The 23523-nt window shown below is 37.8% G+C and overlaps 2 protein-coding genes and 1 long non-coding RNA gene across 5 annotated transcripts; 2 read left to right on the top strand and 1 right to left on the bottom strand.

Annotated features, from left to right (window-relative positions):
* The first annotated feature begins 1268 nt into the window (after positions 1–1268).
* On the top strand, positions 1269–2391 carry LOC126598758 (putative calcium-binding protein CML19). Its single transcript, XM_050265114.1, has one exon. It carries the CDS (start codon positions 1646–1648, stop codon positions 2066–2068), a length of 423 nt encoding a protein of 140 aa, XP_050121071.1. The 5' UTR covers positions 1269–1645; the 3' UTR covers positions 2069–2391.
* Positions 2392–4950: 2559 nt separating this feature from the next.
* LOC126600461 (conserved oligomeric Golgi complex subunit 2-like) lies at positions 4951–10585 on the bottom strand. Its single transcript, XM_050267022.1, has 12 exons — positions 9915–10585; positions 9432–9638; positions 8688–9024; positions 8008–8169; positions 7823–7922; positions 7507–7722; positions 7316–7424; positions 6892–7092; positions 6160–6264; positions 5539–5664; positions 5312–5446; positions 4951–5210 (listed from the first exon to the last, which is right to left on the bottom strand). Exons 1-12 carry the CDS (start codon positions 10368–10370, stop codon positions 5097–5099), a joined length of 2268 nt encoding a protein of 755 aa, XP_050122979.1. The 5' UTR covers positions 10371–10585; the 3' UTR covers positions 4951–5096.
* A 4289-nt stretch (positions 10586–14874) lies between these two features.
* On the top strand, positions 14875–17379 carry LOC126598865 (uncharacterized). 3 transcript variants are annotated; one of them, XR_007614999.1, is made up of 3 exons: positions 14875–15182; positions 15308–15910; positions 17077–17379. It is a non-coding gene; the product is annotated as an uncharacterized LOC126598865 (long non-coding RNA). The 3 variants fall into 3 exon arrangements; XR_007614998.1 differs by lacking the exon at positions 17077–17379 and having other exon boundaries at positions 14875–15177; positions 15308–16039; XR_007614997.1 differs by lacking the exon at positions 17077–17379 and having other exon boundaries at positions 15308–16039.
* The last annotated feature ends 6144 nt before the right edge of the window (positions 17380–23523 follow it).

Below are 23523 nucleotides of genomic sequence, written 5' to 3'. Positions count from 1 at the left end.
TTATTATCATCACCAATTAAATTAAAAACTTTAATAAGAAAGATAATTGCTCATGATTGACAGGTCATCAAAGAATAATTTAATAAGTTTGACATGAAGGATTTGACTAAACTAGTATTCTTTATGGATCAATCTGGATATATGACAACTGAATTTTGCATCACAACGCGTGGAAGAAAAACAATATTGTATAATATGTATAATCTGTACTTTCATTTTTTTTTAATCAACGAGAATCTCTTCCATCTAGGATAATCTCTAATGTACGGGTCTCATTTTTTATAGGGAACTTTAACGAAAAGCACCCGGTACTGTTCATTTAATGAAAAATCACATTTTTACACTAAAAAGTCAATCATGGTACTATTCACTTTACCCTTTATTTTGTCCTTATCATTAAAACTCAAAGTTTTCAAGCCATTTTCATTAGTTTTCCTTTTTTTATAAGCGTGTCAATAGAGTCTTCTCATCACATGTTATACAATCGGGTGATGCTAGAAAGATCGTTATTTTAAATTATATTTTATAAATCACATGATGTGGTAATTGATGGTTAGATTCATTCTTTAAATGTTTAACCGTGTGGCTTATAATTATAGTTTAAAAAGATGGTCTCTCCAATAGTTTTTCTTTACAATGGCCCAATGGTAAATGCGCATATTCTAGCTTCCAAAATACAAAAAACAAGGAGGTCCCGAATTTGAGGCTCCAAGCTGATGAGTCTAACCGTGACTTGCCACGAGTTATCATCCTTAAAAAAAAAATCCTCTAACATTATCCACATATTAAAGTCGGACAAGCCACATAATCAAACTGCTCTCCTGACGTTTTCCTCCTAAACTAAAAGTTGTGGGTATAGATTGTTAATATGAGTAGGACAAGGATCCTCTTTGTGGAGATCCGATGATCAATTAATTGTGTTCGTTCATCGTACATCGTGCAATCAGTTTTCGTTAAATATTATTTATATTTAATTTTAAATTAAATTTTAAAATAATTTCTAACCACATAATATACGATGAATGGACATAATTTATTGATCTTCCGAATCTCCACAAAAATGATCCGGAGAGGATCCTATTCCATATGAGTATATCTCATGCACTATGCCACGCAATACGCACAAAATGATTTCGCATCATATACGCGTGTGTACAACGTAGTCAGACATATGTCTGAAATAATAATCACTTTCTCAAAAAGTCAGAAGCAGGAGGATGTTGACCATAAACATGAAACTACTAGTCTCTCTTTCTAGATCGTTGAACTTCTCCCTCTTCCCTTGCAAAATCTGCTTCTGCGTTTCTTCCCTCTCAACTATTCTTCCTCTTTGCCTCACACATGACTCTGTGCGGAGTCATTTCTTTATTTTTATTTATATTTTCCTCCCTTTTTTGAATGTTTCATTTCGTGCAAATTAATGTCCAGAAAACTCACAGCAACTTCCCCATGATCATAGAACATGGCAATAAGTCGGTCCAGAAATGATATATATATATATATATATATGCCTGCATGGCTGCAATAATATTGTTTCATTGCAAGCGAATTCAGTTAGGTTTTTCATAACTTTATGTAATCGTTTAGCGTATATATCTTTGCATCTGAGGTCCTGTATTTGAAACCCTATAGATATCACTTGTGAATGGAAAGTGACAAAGGATATGAACGTGTTTTCCGATACTTTGACGAAGATGGTGATGGAAAGATTTCGCCTTCGGAGCTGAGGCGCCGGCTAGGGTTGATGGGAGGAGAGCTGCTGCAGAACGAGGCGGAGGTGGCGGTGGAAATGCTGGACTCGGATGGAGACGGGTTGCTGGGTTTGGAGGATCTTGTGGGGTTAATGGAAGGAGGGAAAGAGGAGGAGAAAGTGAAGGGTTTAAGGGTGGCTTTTGAGGTGTACGATGTGGATAGGTGTGGGTTTATTACACCTAGCAGCTTGAAGAGAATGCTGAGCAAGCTGGGTGAGTCCAAGTCCATTGATGAGTGCAAGGTGATGATCCAACGGTATGATTTGAATGGGGATGGTTTGATCAGTTTTGAAGAGTTCAGAATCATGATGCAGTGACAATATGCAGTTGCAGTGCTCTTGTGTATATATATAGTGTATATATATTTATTGATCCATTTTTCGTAAATCGGCCAAATTGATTATTTTTTATATTTCGATTGCTACAATGATCGAAATCAAAATTGATCGTCATGTCGATGAACATTGCCGACATATTGAAAACTAATCATTTATGCAATTGAGATTAGAAAAATAATCGCTTTGGCCAATTTTTTTTGTTTATAAGGGTTTAATTAGGTTGAGATTTTCTCTAGCTGTCCATTCATCTTATTCTTAGTGATTTTTCATGCGATAGAATTTTAGCAGTGGTTTGATTTGAATATACTAGTACGGTGATAAATAGGGTGTTGAGCATACACCACATTAAATAGTGGTGAGCAAAAATGCTCCCTAAAAGAAACTCCTTGGTAATATTTCACGGGAATTAAGTAACCAATTCCATTGATTTTTGGGATGACGAATGCCGATTTGTGTAACATCCCACATCGCTCAGGGGAGTGATCCTTAAATGTATATTCACATCCCTATCTAGCACGAGGCCTTTTAGGAGCTCATTGGCTTCGGATTCCATAGGAACTCCGAAGTTAAGCGAGAAGGAGGTTAGAGCACTCCCAGGATGGGTGATCCACTGGGAAGTTGCTCGTGAGTTCCCAAAAAACAAAACCGTGAGGGAATGGTAAGCCCAAAGCGAACAATATCGTGCTACGGTGGTGGAGCGGGCCGAGGGTGTGGTAGACCCTGGCTGGGATGTGGCAGAATGGTATCAGAGCCAATTTCTGGCCAGAAATGTGCCGACGTCCCAGGGGAGTGATTCTTAAATGTATATTCACATCCCTACCTAGCACGAGGCTTTTTGGGAGCTCACTGGCTTCGAATTCTATAGGAAATTCCGAAGTTAAGCGAGAAAGAGGCCAGAGCACTCCCAAGATGGGTGACCTACTGGAAGTTGTTCGTGAGTTTCCAAAAAACAAAACCATGAGGGGATGGTAATCTCAAAGCGGATAATATCGTGCTACAGTGGTGGAACGGACCTGGGGTGTGGTGGACCCTAGCCGGGATGTGACAATTTGGGTACACGGAGATTTCAATTTTGGTACATGGTAGGCCTCAATTTTGTGAATAATGATTTTAAATTATGGAGAAATTTTTCATTATGCTCAGAATATGGGTGGTACACCACATGCAATTATATAGTTGAGAAATTTTTTATTTTATAAGTTGTTAATTTTTTTAACACAAGTATCTCATCATTTGTGTGACATATGGTGTACCACCCTTGTTTCACACACAATGAAAGATCTCTCCAAACTATGAGACATTTTTCAATATCTCTCGACCAGTACATCGCATGTAATTATACAATTAGAGGGATACTTAAAAAAAAAAAATTCCACCACTTGTATAATAATGTGGCATATCGCTTTGGATTTCGGGGATATTGAAAAATCTCTCTCAATCTAGTGGCACCGACTTCCTACACTAATTTTTTTTGTTATTAGATGAGGTGAAAATTTATTTTTTGTTATGAATAAATGAGGCATGAAATGGGTAAATGATTTGCATCAAATTCGAAATGAGACTTGTCCTCTCTGTATGTGAGCTTCAAAACCCAAATCTAGAAGAAACCCAACCCCAGTTTCAAAGTTTCAGCCGCCGCCCCCTGCTCTTGCTCGGGGTAGGCGGCAACCCACTACTCCCTCCTTTTTCCTCCTCCTTCCCTCCCCTCTCCTTTGCCCTTTTCCCTCTTTTCCTCCCCTCCCATCTCCTCTGCCCCTTCCCCTCCTTGCATCCCACCTCATCTTCCTTCCTCCTTTCCAGTCTTCTTCCTTCATTTTTATTCTCGGTTCTCCCTTGAGTTTCATCTCAGTTCTTCTTTGAGCCAAGTCTCAACTATCCTCTAAGTTTGTCTTGGGCTTCATGCCCCTTATTCGGCATTTTTTGTCTGCTTTTTGCTTTTAAATTTCCTTCCTCCCTCCTCCTTAGCAGTGGTATTCAATATCCACCCCACCATGTGCTCGAATCGGCGAGCTCCGATAAAAAAATTGGATATCAGATCCACTTCTGTCCCTCACTTCCCCTCCCCAAACCGGCATATGCCAAATCCTCATCGAGGCTGTGTTATGTAGTCTCCACCACATTAAAAGTATTTTACATATCCCCTTAGCCTCACTTTCTACCCATAAGATACTTTCTTTGTATATCATTACAAGAGTTCGAGAAAGGGACTTGGATCTGATGTTTACCTTGTCGGTTCGGAGTTTGACTTCCTCCGAGGATATGAAGCCGGCGGAAGTTTGGTTTATGCTGCTTGAGATTAGGTTTTTTGTTTGTTTTTGCAACCTTCAGACCTAAACTTGTGTGGGACTCTTGTTGTTTCTTAGGTTGCAGTTCTCATTTTGCCCCGACTCTTTTTGGGTCTTGTACTAGTTTTAATTTAATGGAAGTTCTCTTGTTTGACCGAAAAAAAGAACATAAATTTTACATCATCACATCAGCCCGTTACAAAAAAAAAAAAAATTAGTTAAATAAGTTTTTGTTTTTCCGAAAGGAAAAATTAGTATAATAAGTTGGTTTGAAGGACATCAGACCCTAGGCCCATGAATAGAGGCTTCAATTTGGTACCTTCATCAATTTTAAAAAGTTTATATGGAACGGATTTAATGTCATGTGGCGTCGTTTATCCAATAACATATTACCAAAATGCAAGTTTTTCTCCATATGCCAATATATTACTAAATCGGAAGGCCACATGACGGTGAACTCATTCCATATAAGTTGCTCTCCATGAATTTGGTACATGAGCTTCAACTTTGTGCATGGGGAGAAGCAAAGAATGGTGGTTTTAAGAAACTAATTTAAGAGTGGTTGTTTTAAGAATCTAATTTAATCTTTGGAGAAATTATTATTAATAAACCTCTTGCAATAAGCATAACCACTTCACAACTAATCAACTTATAACAAAATTCTTTGAATTTGGAAAGCAAGAAAGTACACTTACAAATCGGGAAGGGCTGAATGCCCAACTTCATAAATCAATCACACTTTTCCTCTCTGGAGGAGCAACACATTCCCACAAGGAACGGTATGCCTCAATATTGGAAACGTCAACACCGAGGGCAGCAAGGTTACGGCCATACTCCTGACAACCATATACGTCGCCATTAATCATCTTGTATTAAGTCAATAATTTGTTAGCCGTTTGCCCAACAACATAGATGGATAACGGAGGCCAGTTCTTACCTGAATGTCGAGGAAAATTTGCATGCAGATCTTGTCAGTGTCCGACACATTGTGATCAGAAACATCTGAACTTGCTCCGCCTCGTCTTTGTGCACCTTGCCTTATTCTCTGGAGTGAAGTCTCCATTTTCCTAGTCTGATCATGATAGTTAGGAGTTTAGAATTCAACAAGCATGAATTGCAGAAGGTTATATATTTGAAGGGCCATTTCAGCATCCGGACACTAACCACGCTGACGACATTGGAAGCTTGCTCATAATAACGACCAGTAATCTCAGTTGCAGCATTGAGCAGCACTTCGTTGATAGCATCCCTAGTAAGATACTTTGTAGCTCGTTCTCCTTCCAAAAAGGCCTGAGAGTTGTTGCTTGTTCAGTATATATTTCATAATTTGGAATAAAATTCAGGGTGCACATTCTGAAGATCAAAAGATGTTCCATACTTTGCAAATTAAAAATCCATCTAAAACAACGTTAAAAACAGTTAGGTTCTGTTTTACCAAGTCCATTTAGCACAAGGCAAAAAAAATGTCCACAGCTAATCGGTTTTACTTGGAGTAAAGAAAAATGTTACCACAGGGATCCGATAACACTAAAACATGTGATCGTAAGTGCAAGAATTAAATGTCTCTTCCATATCCTATGAATGGTAAGAGCAATAAGACTGACACTGTATTCCACCTCATCTGAATTTCTGAAAGACCCAGTTTTGCAAGATGGGACCCTAGATTATTGCTACAGCTAAATCTATTAACTGAAAACAGTAGGGAAGGAAAAATAAAAGTAAAAACCATTCACTTGTTTCGGAACATGATGACAATTTTAGCCATAAAGATAGAAGGCCGCATACCCTCAGGGGACGCAATACTCCTGCCACATAGGGTGAATGTCTGACGGGAAGAGGCTTATTAGTCATCCTGTACGTTGCAGTTATTCCCTTTAGCTGTGCCAATTCCTACATTTTTTTAAGGAAGGTAACATCAAAACGAATATAGACTTCACAAGACAGGAAATGATAAATTAAGAAAATCCGTTAAAGACCCAAAACAGAGCACCAGGATATATCTCTCACATGATGTTTAAACCCATCACCCAGCTTCACATTTTTAAAGGTGTGTGCAAACCCAAGGGGGTCCAGTTTATTGCATTGCACGATTAGCCCAAAATATATTCTTAGAGCATCTCCAAGAGATGCTGTAAAACAGGCCAACTTTATTTTAAATAGTCAAACTTAAAAATTTCATCTCCAAGAGATGCTGTAAAAGACTATTATGGCAAAATGAAGAGTCACTCTTTATATTTAGAGAGCAACTGTTCACTTGCTAAATATTACCAAAATAATAAAACTCAAGGGTGGACCCTTGAGCAAGGAGAAATGGAAGAGAGAAAAGGGTGTTTTAGGAAATGAGTGGGTTGGGTTTGAATTGTTAATAATAAAATATTCAAAGTTGCTAAAATAGGCTCTTGCCGGAGATGAAAGTTGAACTGAGTAGCTAAAATAGTTTTTTGACACTGTTCACTTGCTAGTTTAACAAAAAATTAGAGTCTCTCTTGGAGAAGTTCTTAATCAATCAAAACTTACCGCAGCAGATTTTTCAACCAGTGCCTCTACAATTGTGTTGATAACTTGAGGCACTAAATCATTCAATAATTTTCCTCCTTGTAAAAGGCTCTGTTTTACGAGATCTAGAACATCGGCAGGACAAGAAGAAAGAAGCTTAAGTACATGCCCGAGGAAGTCACCACAAACCACCTTGTACAGCCGGTCTGTATCATGAATAATCTGCAAAACCAACATGTGTCAGTCTCTGTATTAAGATTCATAACTGATGTATATTGGTGAGATGTGGCACGATCCAATTACATTAGAGAATATGTGAAGTCTTTTCACAAGTTTATACAAGTCCAAAAAGACTTTTAGTCTTATTTTACCCTCTTAGCTATGCATGGATTTAGTGCATTTTAGACGCTATTTTATATTAGTAAAATCAAGACATGAAGCATACATATATAAAATCATCAGGAACAGCTGCAGTAGCCCATTCAGAACCAGATTTGGAGCCGGTTTGACCCATCTTATGAGCAGTCAGTCCAGATGACAGCCAACTTGAGTATCTATGATAGAGTCACAAATATGTCGTTAGTAACAAAACTATGGTCTAGACTAAAATTTAGCGGCCAATCTCCTCAAACTGACCTTGAAAGAAGCTGCAAAGATAAGCGAAGAAACTTATCAGCGCAAGAAAGAACAATAGCATCTTCTCTCCAACAGGATTCCAAGCACTCTAACAAAGTGACACTTTGTTTTAATGTTAAATCTGGAGAATTTCCTTGACCAGAAGGTACATTATGCACAGGGAGAAGATTAGTCTCCACAAGTATAGAATCTAGAGCCCCTGCAATTTCCTGAAACCTGAGGTAATTCTAGTAATAAATTAACAGAGCAGTCCACAACATAAAACCTCAATTCATATTCGATAAAATCAGCAACCACCAAGAGTTCTGCCAAGTACCTCAAAGAGAAATAAACTCCAAGGTTCCATTGCTTCATGAAGTCAATATAAACAGCTTCGGCTCGAAATTTGGAAACAGCTGATCTGGATGGACAATAGCCTTGCATGACAATACAATGTCAGCAGCAATTGAACTTCCAAATTTTAAAACTTAAATGAGATAATGGGGAGATACTAATTTCTACCTTCTAGATGAGCCAAGAACTTTAGGCTTGATTTGTAATTTTTCAAAAATTCTGTTGGTCTTCCAGGAGAAAAAGCACCGGGTTTCCCCTTTTGGATTGCTGAGAGAACCTCTTTGAGGATTGAATTTGCCAAGAAGTCAAACACGTGCAAACCAGAATTCTCTGGGAAAAGAAACCCATAAAAACAGTAAAGTGACTTGAAAATATAAAGATATAACATTCATGTATACATGTCCATGTCAATTCTTATAATTTATAACCTATAGCATGGCATTTTTATGTTTACCATGGATTGATGACGAATTAGCCATCTGCTAAATTTATAAAATCATGGTGCATCTCAGAAGCATTGTATACAAATGCAACAATGAAATTGAGGCAACGAGAATCCAGATAAATGAGTTAAAGATAAATGAAATGACAATGCTACAAAAAAAGAAAGAGAACAAAACATGGTGCATCTTGTAAAATGATGACGTAAAGGAGTAACAATTGATTTCAGCCTACATGAATACACATGCTTAATCCGTAGACTAGGGTGCATCACAGAACCATGGCCATTAAATTAAGTTGCACGATTGAAGCAATATGTTGTATTCTGATACAAATGAGTTCAGATAATTGTAATGGGAGTATGATACTGCAAAGCAGCAGCAATGAAGTTTGGACTTCTTCAATACCTTCGAAGGAAATTTCCAACAAAAATTTGCAGTCATTCTCAATACATGTCTTGATTTGCTTGTAATCATTCTCAAGGTCATCTCCAGAGGGTCTTGTAGCGGCCCCTGATGTTCCATGGGGAATAATTTTTTGTATCAATGGAGCTACTATAGTCATGCGAAAAAGTTCTTCTGCACTCCTAGTGTTATCTATTGCAGCATATGCACGTAAGCAATTGTAGATTGCATTTGCATCTCGATGTTCTAGTCCATCTACAAAACAATGTCCCAAGCTAGCATCTAGTAATAGGCTGGCACCCTGAATCCTCTTCTCCATGTTTTCAATGAAAGGCAGGTTCTGTACTGGCATAATAGAGAAAATAGATGAGCACAAAATGTCCAAGCCCATAATAAAACAATTCAACGTTCAAAATTAGTGTGGATGGAAAGGAAGTAATATAAGATCCTGGGCAAGAATTCTCAAAAATTCAGGTCATCTGACATCTGAACAAAATTAGCTTACATATATAGACCCACATTTTTTCACTGTCGCCTACACAAACTTAAGAAAATCAATAGCTTCTATCAAAAAGAAAAATAAAACCATCAAAATTTAACCGCTCGGCACTTCTTAAAGCCACAGTTGAAAATGCACTCGACAAGTTTGAACTGAATTCTGCTACAATTCAAACTCAAGCCACAGCTACAGATATCAAAGTCGGATGTAATAAAAAATTGATTGCGTGAGAGAGAGAAAAAAGCAACCTTTGCGTGAGCGATATAGAACTTTAGCCGGTTCATCTCACTAGCAATTCTCTCCAAAAGCATGCTTTGAGTGTCTCTGAGATTTGTTCCATTCTCAGCATGTTGTAAGGAAGTTCCATTGCTAACAGAATTCTTCTCTGCCAAATTTACATCTCCGTTCGACCAATCAGCCGGCACACTTGGCAGCTCTTTTATTAGTTTTTCAACCTGCATTCAAAGTAGGAGAATGGGAACAAAAATCAAAACAACATTGCGGTGAATTGAGACTGGTTTTCCACTCTGTTTAATCTTCTCTTCTTCTTAAAAGCTCTCAAATTGGAAACCCAGACAGTGCCACGCAATGCGATTTCAGATCGAAAAGAACATCAAATAATATCAAGGCTCAATCAATAAGCAATGAAATTCATACTAAATTCTTCAACCAAATCACTGTCACATGCTCCAAACTCCCAAACGCCAAAGCTAAATTCAGAGACGCATTACCTTAGAAACGACATGAAACGTATCAAGCAGGAGCTCCAAGACCTCTCTGGCCTCGGCCGCCTCTAATCTCTGATTCAATCCGTTCGTCAAGGCCACGAGCGAGTCCTGCACTGAGCCTCTGAACTGTTCGATCTTCTCCCTCAGCTCGACGAGCGGGGCCCGCATGCGGACGACGGCGGAGTCGACGTCGACAAGCTTGGTGCTAAGGTTGACGAAGTCGGCGTAGTCTCGGTTGATGAGGTCGATGAGCTCATGGTTGAGGGAGGCCAGGTAAGACTGGAGCTCGGATCGGAGCGTGTCGAAGGGGACGAAGGTGCGGAGGTCGGAGATGTACGACTCGGAATCGAACTCCGGCAAGAGGAAGAGCGCGGGCTTGAACCAGAGAGGGTGGGAGTCGAGCGGGTCCGAGAAGAGGTTCGCGGCGGATCTGTGCGGCGCTGCGATTGGATCCGCCATTGGAGTTAGATTTTCTAATTCTCTCACTTGCTTTTCTTCTTTAGATTTAGTTACAAAGTGTTTGGATGCCAAGAAAGTGCGTGGGAAAATCGGAATCGAAGAGGTGGTTATGCTTTTACTCCAGAGCCAGAGGGATGTTCGAAAATGAAGACGACTGAATAACCGGGCCGGGTTTTTTTAACGGCAGGTCACTGCGGATCTGGATTCCTATTCTTTTTATAAAAACCTTCATTTTAATTCTTATCTTGACAAAGATAATTTTTAGATTAAGATTATGAATAATAAAATCTAATTTTAATGGCTTGATACATTAATAATCTTATTTATTAAATATTTTTTAATTTTTTAATTATTTTATTTCTTCTTAATTTTTAATGTATTAATTTTAAGGAAAATTAATGAAAATGGCTTGAAAACTTTGAGTTTTAATGATAAGAATAAAATAAAGGGTAAAGTGAATAGTACCAGGATTGACTTTTTAGTGTAAAAATATGGTTTTTCGTTAAAGTGAACAGTACCAGGTGCTTTTCGTTAAAGTTCCCTTAATTTTATTTCATTTATTGTAATATATTTTGTTGTAAATATTTAGATATTTGTTATACAATATATTTCGATGTCCTTTGTTTTCTTCATTTAGGTACATTAAATTCATTATAATACATTTCGATGTATAGATTTAGGTCTACACATTTCGGTACATACCTTTCGATACAAACATTTAAGTACATTAATTCAATATAATACATTTCAGTACTAATCTTTTGGTGCATATATTTCGGTACACACATTTAGGTACATTAATTTAATATAATACATTTCGGTACTAACATTTAAATACATTAGTTCAATATAATGCATTTCGGTACTAACATTTATATGACAACCCATCCCAAATTTTACAATTTTATAAATTTTTAAGGGTTGTTATTCATTATTCTATTCATTTCTTATAGTTATGGTTATTTTTTATTAATTGAGGGGTTAGAGGAGGAAGATTGCAGGATGGCGGCAAAGGAGAAAGGGATAGAAAGAAGATGGGCACTGCCCAATCAGAAAGAAAGAGAAGAACAGGGGACGAATCAGGGAGAAGGAGAAAGAGAGAGGGGACGAATCAGAGGGAGAAACGGGAGGGAAAAGATGAAGGGAGAGAGGTAGACTACCTGGGTCCCCCTCGACTCGTTTCTCCTTTGAAACTGGACCCAGCGGGAATACATGAAATCCGGTCCTTTCTTCGGTCAAATTCCGGCGAATTGCACCGGGCCAATACCTAGGAACTTCTCCTTAGTCCTTCTTCGATTTCCTACACAAATTGGATGGGATTTGGCCCTATTTCATGGGATGTGGCGATGGCGACTCTGAGGACACCTGACGGTGATTCGCCGTTTTCTGCAACTCTCCCCGTCGATTCCCACCATCAACCAATTCTCTTGAGCTCAGGAACAATGCCCAATCGTTGGTTGGAGCATCGAAATCGATTTGAGGACGAATCAAAGCACATTCACACCTAGGGTTCCGGCGGGGTTTTCATGAAATCAAGGCTTTTCCCGACCAAATTGGCCTTAGTTACAGGTATGAAAGTTGCTCTACTCATTGAGACCTTCATTTCTGAAAATTTTTAGAATTTTTAGAAATAGTTGAAATTTCCGGCAAGTCGGGACGGCCGACCGCCACCCGCGGTGGCGCATGGCTAGGGGGCCGTCGAGGTTATTCTTAGGCTACTAGATACTTTGAGTTCAGTTTTGGTAATTGTATGATACAGGTTGATTGTTAGAATCTAAATTCTCTACGTTACGTTAATAGGTTATTATATGAATTGCCGATCCGACCGTTGGATCGTTACCAAATTTTAATATGTTATAGTACGTAATATTTGAGAACCATAGAAACTTACGGATCGGGAATCCGACATACGGATCCTTCCGAATTAGATTTGTAAGTTTATAAAATAAAATGTTGACTACCACTTGATTTTGGACAATTGGTGGAGATCCAACCGTTGGATTATAATGAAACCTTAGGATGTTGTTCTAGAAGTATAATGTGAATCTTTGGAAGCAACGGATCGGAAATCCGTGATGCAGATCTTCCGAATTAAATTACGTAGAGATGCGTTTTATGTAAATTATGTATTTTATCAGTCAGAACTCTGAGATGTGATTTGATAATTGGTCATAGGCAACGATGGTTTGTGATGTCTCGACACGTGTGCTAGGGAGTCGTGGCACGAACCTCAGGTGAGTGGGTCTTTTTCATTATATTGTGTATTATATATATATATATATATATATATATATATGATAGACAATTCCATAAATGTTTGTAAATCGATTATTGCTTATGATTAATGTGAATGCTTTGAAATACTATAGTGAAATACGAATGACTTGATCCCTGTTTAGGATACGTAGGCAGTCTAACGAGATGTTAGATGCATCCATACATCATTTGAAACAAAAACCTTGTTTGGGAATTGAGCAATGTGAAGGAAATTGGTGAAAATATGATATTTAACCTTATGTTTTAGTGATTGGATGTTGGTCATAAATCAATGTGGAAGGAATCAAGAAACTGAAATAAGGAAACGTAAGTAATGATAGTTAATCTAACTAATGTTTAGTTGGACTTATCCCCGATCATTATTTCCGAAAATAAATAACTCGGGAGTAGGGCGTTATAGATTGTGCATTTTACGCCACATTATATATATATATATATATATTGGAAAAATACTATGATATGGTTGAGTTTTTGTTTTGCATTATGGCATATCCATGGGTATACTACCTGCACAAAATTATTATGAATGCTTTGAAGTGCGAAGATGAACGCGGGACACACATGTAAGTTCAGGTGAATTATGATATTAGTTGAAATGATGGAGTTATGGCATGACTACATGCATGTTTTAAGCAACTCCGACATTGTCGTACGGGTTGCCTATGAATCGTACATGTTATGTTGAGATACATTGAGAGCTTATAAACTTGCATCTCGGTGTTAGTGCTCCCGCCCGTGGCCAGGGCACATTCCTTAACGTGATGTTCACCTCCCGCACCTTACGCTCACCTTGAATCCAAGGTAAGTGCACAGTTTTGTCGTACAGACCATTATAGGTGGTTCCGACTCATAGGTGACCCGCGATTATTCGCACAGCCTTCACGTGATCGTAGCACTTGAGCGTATTTATTTACACCTAGTCCTGTCGTACAGACCACTTTAGGTGGTTCCGATTCGTGTGCAAGTATACTTATTAAGATATGGATAAGTCGTATAGGTCACTAGAGATGACTCCCGATTTATGAGCTAGCATATGTGATGATATATGGATAAGTCGTACAGGTCACCATAGGTGACTCCGACTTATAAGTTAGCATTGATTGATGAGATATGGGTGCAGTCGTACATGTCACCATAGGTGACTTCGACTTACATGCTAGTATGGGTTATTAATCACATGATTATTGATATTACTGATGAGACGCTGTGTTATGGTATATTTATGGTTTATTGTTGATATACTTTTGATTTCACATTGATATGTGGCATGATTTTTTGGAATCTATACAGGTGTTGCAGCGAGAGGTTATAATGTTTTAGATGGTTTCTATTCAAATTTCATTTCTAGGGCCACTCACCCTTGTCTTGTCTTCACCTTCCAGGTTTTATTAGCTGAGCTTTCTTATCGTCGAAGATTTGTGGCGATTCTTAGTATTGGAGATTATTTCGAGGGTACGATTCCTAATTCACTCTTTTGTACTTGCTTATGCTTTAACGTAACGTGTGAAATGAGTTCATTCCCGCTCACTAGTGCATTCTGGTATTTAGGCACTCTTAAGTTTAAATTTATTCACAATTTTCCACATCATCACACTTTATGGCTTCGTCACCTTCCAGGTGTCGCCCAGCACAACTCGATTCGGAGTCCTAATGGACATTCCAGGTCGGGGTGTGTCATTTAGGTACATTAATTGAGTCTTTCAAGTTTGAAGAATGTTAAATAAAATTAATAAATTAAAAAACGTTTTTTTGATAAAAAAAAATTAAAAATTGTATATTAGTAAATTTAAATATTTAATAGGAGACATTAAATAAAAAGAAAAACTAACTAAAAGTCCAAAAAAACTTCTCTTTTAACGAAAAGTCATTTTTAAATGTATAGTGAATAGTGACAGTTAAAAGTAAAAATGTGTTTTTTCGTTAAAAGTAAACAGTACTGGGATTGTTTTGTTAAAACTCTCTAAATAAAATACACATTGATTATTTTGAATTAAGAACACATTAAGAGATTATATCAATATATAATCTAACACCAAATTTATTTTAAATTTCAATCTTCTTAAAAGATTAAAGTTAAGAAACCCTTTTTAAAATATATTTTCTTTCTCTTCCACTATCTCACATCTCTCCCCCTCTCTCTCTCTCTCTCTCTCCCCCTCTCCCTCTCCCTCTCTTACACACACACGCCATATCCCATCACTTTTTCCATCACATCTCTCTCCCTCACGGTCCCATTTTCCCTCATTTCAGCCGATTCTTTCTCTCTCTTCCCACTCATTTCTCTTTCTTTCTTTTCTTTTCATCTAACTCTCTCGTCCCTTTTCCCTCTTTATGGCACAACAAATGCAGACAGCAGCTCGCCGCTGTCCTACAGCAGACCACGACATCGCCACCATCTCCGCAACCCTTTCATAACCACGAATCCTTTTCTAACATCTGTTATTCGAAACTTGGAGGAAAAACCTTCAAACCAAGGAGCTCCGACGCGAAGGAGGAACTCTGGCGATACTCCTCGGTGTCCTCGAACAATGTAAGGTTTGAAATCACTCCTTGCATTCCATTCATCATTTTGTTTAACTTTATAACCTTGCATGTGAGCTTTGGTTTCACACTTGTGAGTTTTGAACGGAATAACGGATTCCATGTCCGGCTAGCTGCAGAGAACTCCGGCAAAGATTCTGGCCAAATATTTTCCATTCTGACGAGACCAGGCCCATTTTGTTCCATCTTCAGGTTATCTAGACCTAGTTCGAGCCTTGCATGCTCGATTCCAGGACTGCTGCAATGAAATCCAACGACAACCCTTTTCGAGTTCGTGAGAATCCAGCAAAATTCGACTTTCCTAGCCACCTAGGGGCCTTAATTCTGGTATACTTCTATTCCCATTGTTTCCCACTTCAAATTCATATAGCATATGCTTAGTATGGTGATTCATATAGTAGATGCTTAGTATGGTGAGAAATCTTGGAAAAATAACGACCTTGTTGTACTGTTTTTACAACAAGGACCAAAATGCAAGATTTGTTGAAGCTTTAGGGCTGTTTGGTATTTTTATGAAATTAGGGCATTTTGGACAGATTACCTCTAGTTTTAGGGCGAATTTTGTAAAATGGGAATTTTGGACAGATTAACTATAATCTGCCCATTTTGTGTATGATTTGTATTTTAAGTATTTTGTTAAGCCAATGTGACTTGGTATAGGTATAAGCTTATTCGGATTGACGAATGACAAGGCTTATCGAGAGCAAGCATGCTTTGGTTACGTGAGTGAGTCTTTTCGTTTTTAAGTAAATATGTGTATATATGATTTTTCCTGACAACTGCTTTTATATATTATGATGTGACATGTCATGTTTATCTTCTTATAAGATTTTCTATACTTTATATTTTTATTAACTGCGAGTATAAAATGTGGCATGACGTATTTATTCATTATATATGCTCATTGTTACATGTGTGCACGATGTTTATTAGTTAGTTGTACTGTCATGGGTTAAGGACTAGCTTTACATGTATGTTCACATGCACCATTTACGTTCGTTTTGGATCCAAATTTAGGTGTCAGCCTGTCCTTAGGTTTGTTGTTATGTGATGCGCATAGCACCAGCTACTAGAATGTAAAATCTACACCCAGCCTATTCATGCAGCTACTTTCTGTATGGCTTGTGTGCCTACATAGATAATGAGCAGTGATTTTCATAGCAATGAATTTTTAATGATTTTCATAACTGCGATTTTATGACAGCTATTTGAGTTTTGATAATGAGATATTTCGTAGTAGCACCCTATACCCTTTAACTCATTTGTGCTGCAGGTTCCCTACAACCTATTATTATATTATTACTTTCAGAAATCATATACTTATTTTATAGTGAGGGGTTACACATTTTCAAAAATGTTTCAGAAAACTTTATTTTCTAGGCCCACTCACCTTTGTTTTAGCCCCTCAAGAACGTAGAGATTGAGCTAGTGGGAGTACGAGGTTTTAGTGGAAGTAGCTAATTGTCCTTCAGTCAAAGTAGGCTGCTTATGTACTAAATAATCATCCTTTACGGATGAGACAACTTTTATCTTTCTACACTATGCTCTGAACTTCAAGTTTTGTAATAAGATTTACCACCCAGTCACGTTGTGCACTCTGGATTATTTATTTAAAGTTTAAATTTATCCTCACTTTTACACATCAACCTTACTTTATGGCTTCGTCACCTTCCAAGTAGAACATGACTCCAATAAGAGGATACCTGCAAATAAAGATATGACACTACATAATAATAATAATAACCCCTAATGTAACAAGAAACTAAACGAGACGGAAGCACCAAATATATAAACCAATGGTCTAGTGCTGCAATATCATATGAGAGATGAAAGCTCTCAAACTAATTGTGGGATACAAAAATGACATGCTCCTATCTTGATTATGCAGAGAAGGACATCACGGCTCCAATACACCTGATAATCCCAAAGCATCACGCAATAGATCCAACAAACTCAACCACTTCACATCCAAGTTTGATCGTAAAAGGCTGCCGGACGTGAGAGATCTAGCCCGGTCCACCTGCCACCAACGTGGAATTAAGGATTTTTATCTTCTCTGTATCTGTCTCTATTTATTTAATTTATAGAAAGACACGTCATCGATCCATGGAATTATTTTTTGTTACTAAAATTCAACTAACTATTTTGGATCAGTAACATTTTTTAGATTATACAAGCGATATTGAGAAAATGATGCCTTGATCGGGATGGCAACAAAGTGGGGTGGGGTGGTGGGTGGTGGGTGGTGGGTGGTGGTGGGGTACTACCTCCATCCCCGCCTTCGTTGATGACTTTTTCCCCTTACCGTATTTATTATCATCTTCTCAAACGGGGATTCCCCGTCCCCTAAACCTGCCTATCATGAAAAAATGATCTCTAAATTTTGATTATGCAACACAAGATAATCAATAATCAACTAGCTTAAGAAATGTAAACCAAAAAAAGCTAATAACAACCGGTTACTAGTGATATTTCCCTTCACTTGTAAGTAAAAGATTTTAGGTTTGATTCTCATCAAAGACGAATTTGAACCAAATTATATGGATAGCCCCCACCTCTTAGTGTAGATAATATCATATGTACTTCAAATAAAAAGCTAATAACAAAGTAAATAACTTCAAAAAAAATTCACACAATTGTAATAGCAAGGAAATATAATACATTGCACGACTAATAAAGATGACTCACAAACATAATTTATTAGAATTGCATCTATAGTTTAACATACGTAATCGGGGTCGGGTAAGGGTCAGGGAATGGCAATACCATCACCGCTCCATACCCGAGTTGGGTTTATGAAAAAATCCCCAAACCCGCCTTATAACCGTTTATTGTCTTCCATAACTGCCCCATTAGACTTAATTAGGTATCTGCGGATACTTCCGTGAACCTTTTTGCTATTCCTATGCCTTGGTGTGTAAAGAAGAACACTCTTAACCTACAGCCATATGATTTATTGTCGCTTTCATGCAGCACTATGATTTATTGGTCAATGAGCAAAAGTCGCCACTTTCAATGAGCACTAAGGAGTAGTCAGAATTTTTTTCTCCACTTGTTAAATTATATGGATCTTTTCCCTGCCAGTTTGGTTTGAAAAGATAAAAATGAAAAACATTTAGCCAATTACAAAACAAAAAGACGAGAAAACTGGTTTAAGAGTTTCTTCCCTCTTCTTTTCTTTGGTCTACATAATATTATGCTTCATATTGTTTGACACGAAAGAAAAACATTTTAACATAACGTCCTCAAGCTTTCTCATAAAATATGAAAGACGAAAAAAGCCTCAAAATATCAATGTTTTGGCATCCCCGTATATATATATCTTTTGACAGTCTAAAGAATCGATAAAAAGAGTTGTACGGATGACTATTCCGTAGATTCTCTTGATCAACATCATCCAAACAGTTTGGAATAAAAAGAAAAAAACATTCCGCAAAAGCAACAACACAACAGAAACAACAACAACGAACCAACAAAAAAAAGATGGATGAATAAGCGATTAGGTAAGAATCAACCTAATATTTTGACCGCCATATGATGGTTACATAAACAGTACTTAACAAGGAGAGATAGACACTTAGCCAAGTGATTTATAAATTATGAACCGACTAATTAAGCATCTCCTATTCCTTGAATAAAAATTTAGTAATGAAGAGACAAGACCAAGCATGCTCTATATTAAAGGATGACGATCTGTTTTTTTGTTTTTAAACGAACTGCAGTCCATAAAAATTGTTGTTTTTAATTCAGATGAGAATATATGAAAGCAACTAAATAGCCATCTACAATGCTATGTATATATCAGTCAAATGTATTATACAACGTACTATTGTTTCGTTATCTTGTAATGCAATCTCATGTTGTCGGATAAATATTTTGAGTTTAGACTAGATAATTAGGTAAGAATCAACGTAATTACTCTTTAAATACATATGTATAGATAATCTTACAAGTGAACATTTGTAAAAGTTCGAGTGAATGCATTGAGTGATAGATTAGATTACTTGGATTACAAGCAACGTGTTTTACAGGTTGCCTGAGATACAAGATCCCGTTTGGTGGGTTGGATGTGATAGGTTGTGATCAATTAAAATGGACTTGAGTTCAACTATTGCTTGTTGTGTCAAAATGTGAAATGGATAGGCTAGACATGATGAGTTATGAATCCACAATATAGTATGTTATCTAACTTATCTTTATACATGGGCTACAAGTCATGTTTTACAAGTTCATGTCAATCCAATCATATCCTTAAGGTTCAATCTCATCTAGCCCACCAAACAGGCCCTAAGTGTAATGGAAATCTTGATATCGGGAAAATCAGGGAGTCTTTGCTCCACGCAGCTGACTTATAGGAATCCTTATTAGGATTCAATGCAAAGATATCAAATCAATATAAGACTCGATTATAATTAAAGTTGATAGGGTTGACTTATACAATTGTCAATAGTTCGGTTGTGTAAAAGCCATAGCTATGTATGAGGTTTAATCCCAGCTTCCACACGTTGAACTCCTAGAAATACTGAAACCTATTTATACAGTAAAGGAACTATTAAGTGCTGGAAGTAGAAGATGATCTCGTGCTTTCATCAATGGCGTCCCAGTAATGTAGGTATTCTTGGACCCTAGTTGCCATTGCATACTTGTTGCTTACATGAATTGTCTAGGTTGTATTGTAACCTAGTACTAGGTTGATGTAATCTAGTTATACACCTTACATGTGGTATTACAGCCACTCAACGTGGCTAGGGTTCATCATTAAACCAAAACTATTGAATATTATTGACTCTCCATATTTCTTGTATTGGTACGGTTATGTTTGTTCAAATTTTGTAAGGAAAAGATTCTTTACAAGAAAATTGAAAGGACTGCTCGAAAAAAAACAAATGGAAAATCAGAAGACTTTTGAATTCATACTTCATTCAAAATCGAACCAATGAATGATATATGAATTATTAACACAAGAATCTCAACATCTAATTTGCTCAAGGGTGTCTACACTATTGTGTGGGACCATAATTTTTCAAGGCCGGAGTAAGTGTGATCGGAATACAGTTACTTAATAAGTTCGGTCATGGACTCACCAGCTCCGAGTGGAGCTGTATTAAATGGAGTAGCGGTGCCACCATCACTCTACTTTGGGACATTAGGTGGAGTCCTAGCTACTCTTCTAGATGACCATGCTTGTTCTGCAAGACACGCGATCTGGTCCAGATGGACATAATCAGATTCTTTAAGTCTTGGAGTTCATACAACCTAAGGGTATTGGAAGTAATCATAACTCCTATGATGATGCAATATCTACTTCTAGATATCTTCTAGGATTCTCCCGGCTTAGCACAAGGATTATATCCTAAAAATGTCTATCTCCCCATGGTATAAATACACCCACCTAGGGTTCATCTATGATACCGCAATCTAAATGCTTGAATTTTCTTGCATGCTACTTGAGTCTAAAATTATTCACTAACTTGACCGTCGGAGAGCCTTTGATCGGCACACCCTCTAGTTTTAAGCTTGCTCATGGTTGTTTCACTGTTTTGGAGGTTGCTCGGATTTGCGCTCGACTACCGCTCATAGAGGTGTGTGAATTTGGTTCCAACAATTGGTGCTTTCATTGAGAAGGAACTCATATTCCTCTCAGCCAAATCACTATACCAATAGGCATATCAGAAAACTCAGTTAATCATGTCAGCTTCGCTGCCTCTCAGAGAAGTACCCATCAAGGGTACGACTCCCCACAATGGCATTCTTGAACGGACTGGTTAAATAAGATAAAGGTTCTTCTGTCCAATTATCACCAATTACTCCGCTATCTGACTCTCAACGGGTAAAGGAAATCAAAGGAGATTAGTCGGTGGCGCCCTGCTGCAATGTTGAAAGCATGAATATGATCTGGAAAGGAGAACAAAGTTCCAGTACATACAAGGACAAAACATCATAACAATCATATGAAAACACCATATACATTACCTGGACCTTGACCCGCAGGATGATGGCACGCCAGAGTCAAAAGCGGATGAAAATGCCATATACATTAGCTTATTACAGACAAACCGGAAATGAAAGCTAAAATCGGTTCGAAGTTGACCGATACAGAAAATGAACTATTCCAAACTTAGCGGGAATGGAGGGTGGGGGTAGATTTTTATCACCCATTATGGCTGAGGCAGCTGTTATCCGTTTGGCTATGGAGATGTGTATGCTAAGGGATATTCCCAAATTAGGTGAGGTGCTGGAGGTTGAAACCGATTCAAAAGGATTGGTTCAAATGCTCAACAAAGAGATCCAAACTGATGTTTCTACAGAGGTCTTTTTGGTTGATTTTTGGAATATGATGAGGTCATTCCAGTCGGTGAAGTCACCCCTCAGCAATGCAATTGTGCAGCCCATATAGTGGCGGTGTACGTTCTGAAGCATGACGAGAGATTTGGCTAGGATGAATTAGGACCAGAATTTCTGTCTAATATTTTAACAGAAGATGCAAATGTTTCCACTCGTACTTGATTATTAATACAATTCTACTTTCGACAAAAAAAAAAAAAAAAACCAAACACCATGGCCACTAATCGTGACTCATCTCCTACTTTTGGAGTTAACAAACCAGATGCAAAAAAAAAAAAACATCCTTCCAACCCTTATTACGTACACCATTCTGATCATCCTAACCTGATGTTGGTCTTCAAACCATTGAATGAAGACAATGTTGGGGCTTAAAAAGACTTCACTACTTTGGAGATGTTTATTTCACAAAGAAGAATGTAATGTAGCGGAATTGATAGGCAAGAGAAAGAACACTCAATGTATTACACAAGATTTTTATTCACTCATAAACTTAGTACAAGAGGAAACACTCAACTACTCTTAGAAGCTTTGTTGCTTCTTCTCACTTCTCACTACTTGCTCTCTTGGTTGTTTCAAATGGTGTGGATGCCTTCTCCTTTTATAGGCATGGATGGAAACTTGGAAAAGCATGGAAGTATCATGCTAGAGATATCTAGATAATTCCACTACCTTCCTAAGCTAGAATTATCTACATTAATCTTGTATGTTGGTGGAATCCTCACCATTCTTCTAGACTCTTCCACCAACTTGAACTTTGCTAGAATTCCCTAGCATGTGCATGGATCTTTCTTTGTGTATGGGCTAGATCCATTATCTTTGGGCCAAGACAAGATTACAATTCAACATCCCTTCTTAATCTTGTCTTGACACGCCGATTGTGTTCCTCAATTTGACAAAGTCTTCTTGCTTGAGTGCTTTGGTGAATATGTCGGCGACTTGGTCTTGTGACTTCATGTATTCCACTTGCACATCCTTTCTTGCAATACACTCTCTTATGTAATGATAGTGGGTATCTATGTGTTTGCTCCTGTCATGGAATACTGGATTCTTTGCTAGAGCTATTGCAGACTTGTTGTCGACATAGATCTCTGTTGGCTCTTCTTGTGGCATGCTTAATTCTTTTAGCAAGTTTCTCAGCCAGATTGCATGACAGACACATGAGGTAGCAGCTATGTATTCGGCTTCGTAGGTAGAGAGAGTGACAATCGGTTGCTTCTTCGACATCTATGTGAATGCAATGTCTCCCATGAAGAACACAAATCCAGTAATGCTTTTTCTATCGTCGGAATCTCTTGTCTAATCACTGTCGCTATATCCAGCAAGTTTGTAGTTATCAGAACTTGAATAGAACAAGCCAAAGTTAACAGTACCTTTAAGGTATCGAAGAATTCTTTTGGCGGTCTTCAAGTGTGTAGTTGTGGGATTCTCCATGTAGCGATTGACTAATCCAACGGCATAGAGAATGTCTAGTCTTGTGCATGTCAAGTAGCGCACGCTTCCAACTAAACTCTTGAAAAATGTTGGATCTACATTTTCTCCTTCGTTATGCTTGGTTAGTTTGACTCTGCAGTCCATTGGCATGCTTATGGGCTTGCAGTATTCCATTTTGAACTTTTTCAGTATCTCCTTTGTGTAGCTTTCTTGGGAGATGAAAATGCCTTCTTTGTTCTGCTTGACTTCAATGCCTAGGTAGTATGCTATCAGCCCGATGTCGGTCATCTCGAATTCTTTGGTCATCACTCTCTTGAACTCTTCATACATACTTGGATTACTTCCGGTGAAGATTAGATCATCCACATATAAGCACATAATCAGAATATCTTCATCTTTGACTTTGACGTAGAGAGCATGTTCATGAGGGCACTTGATGAAGTTGTTCTCTTGAAAGTACTTGTCGATGCGACTATTCCATGCTCGTGGCGCTTGTTTTAACCCATAGAGAGCTTTCTTCAAATTCATAACTTTGTCTTCATGCCCTTTGATTTCATAG

Source organism: Malus sylvestris, chromosome 14 (genome assembly GCF_916048215.2).
Source record: "Malus sylvestris chromosome 14, drMalSylv7.2, whole genome shotgun sequence".
Classification (NCBI taxonomy): domain Eukaryota; kingdom Viridiplantae; phylum Streptophyta; class Magnoliopsida; order Rosales; family Rosaceae; genus Malus; species Malus sylvestris.
This window is presented reverse-complemented; position numbering and strand designations above follow the sequence as displayed.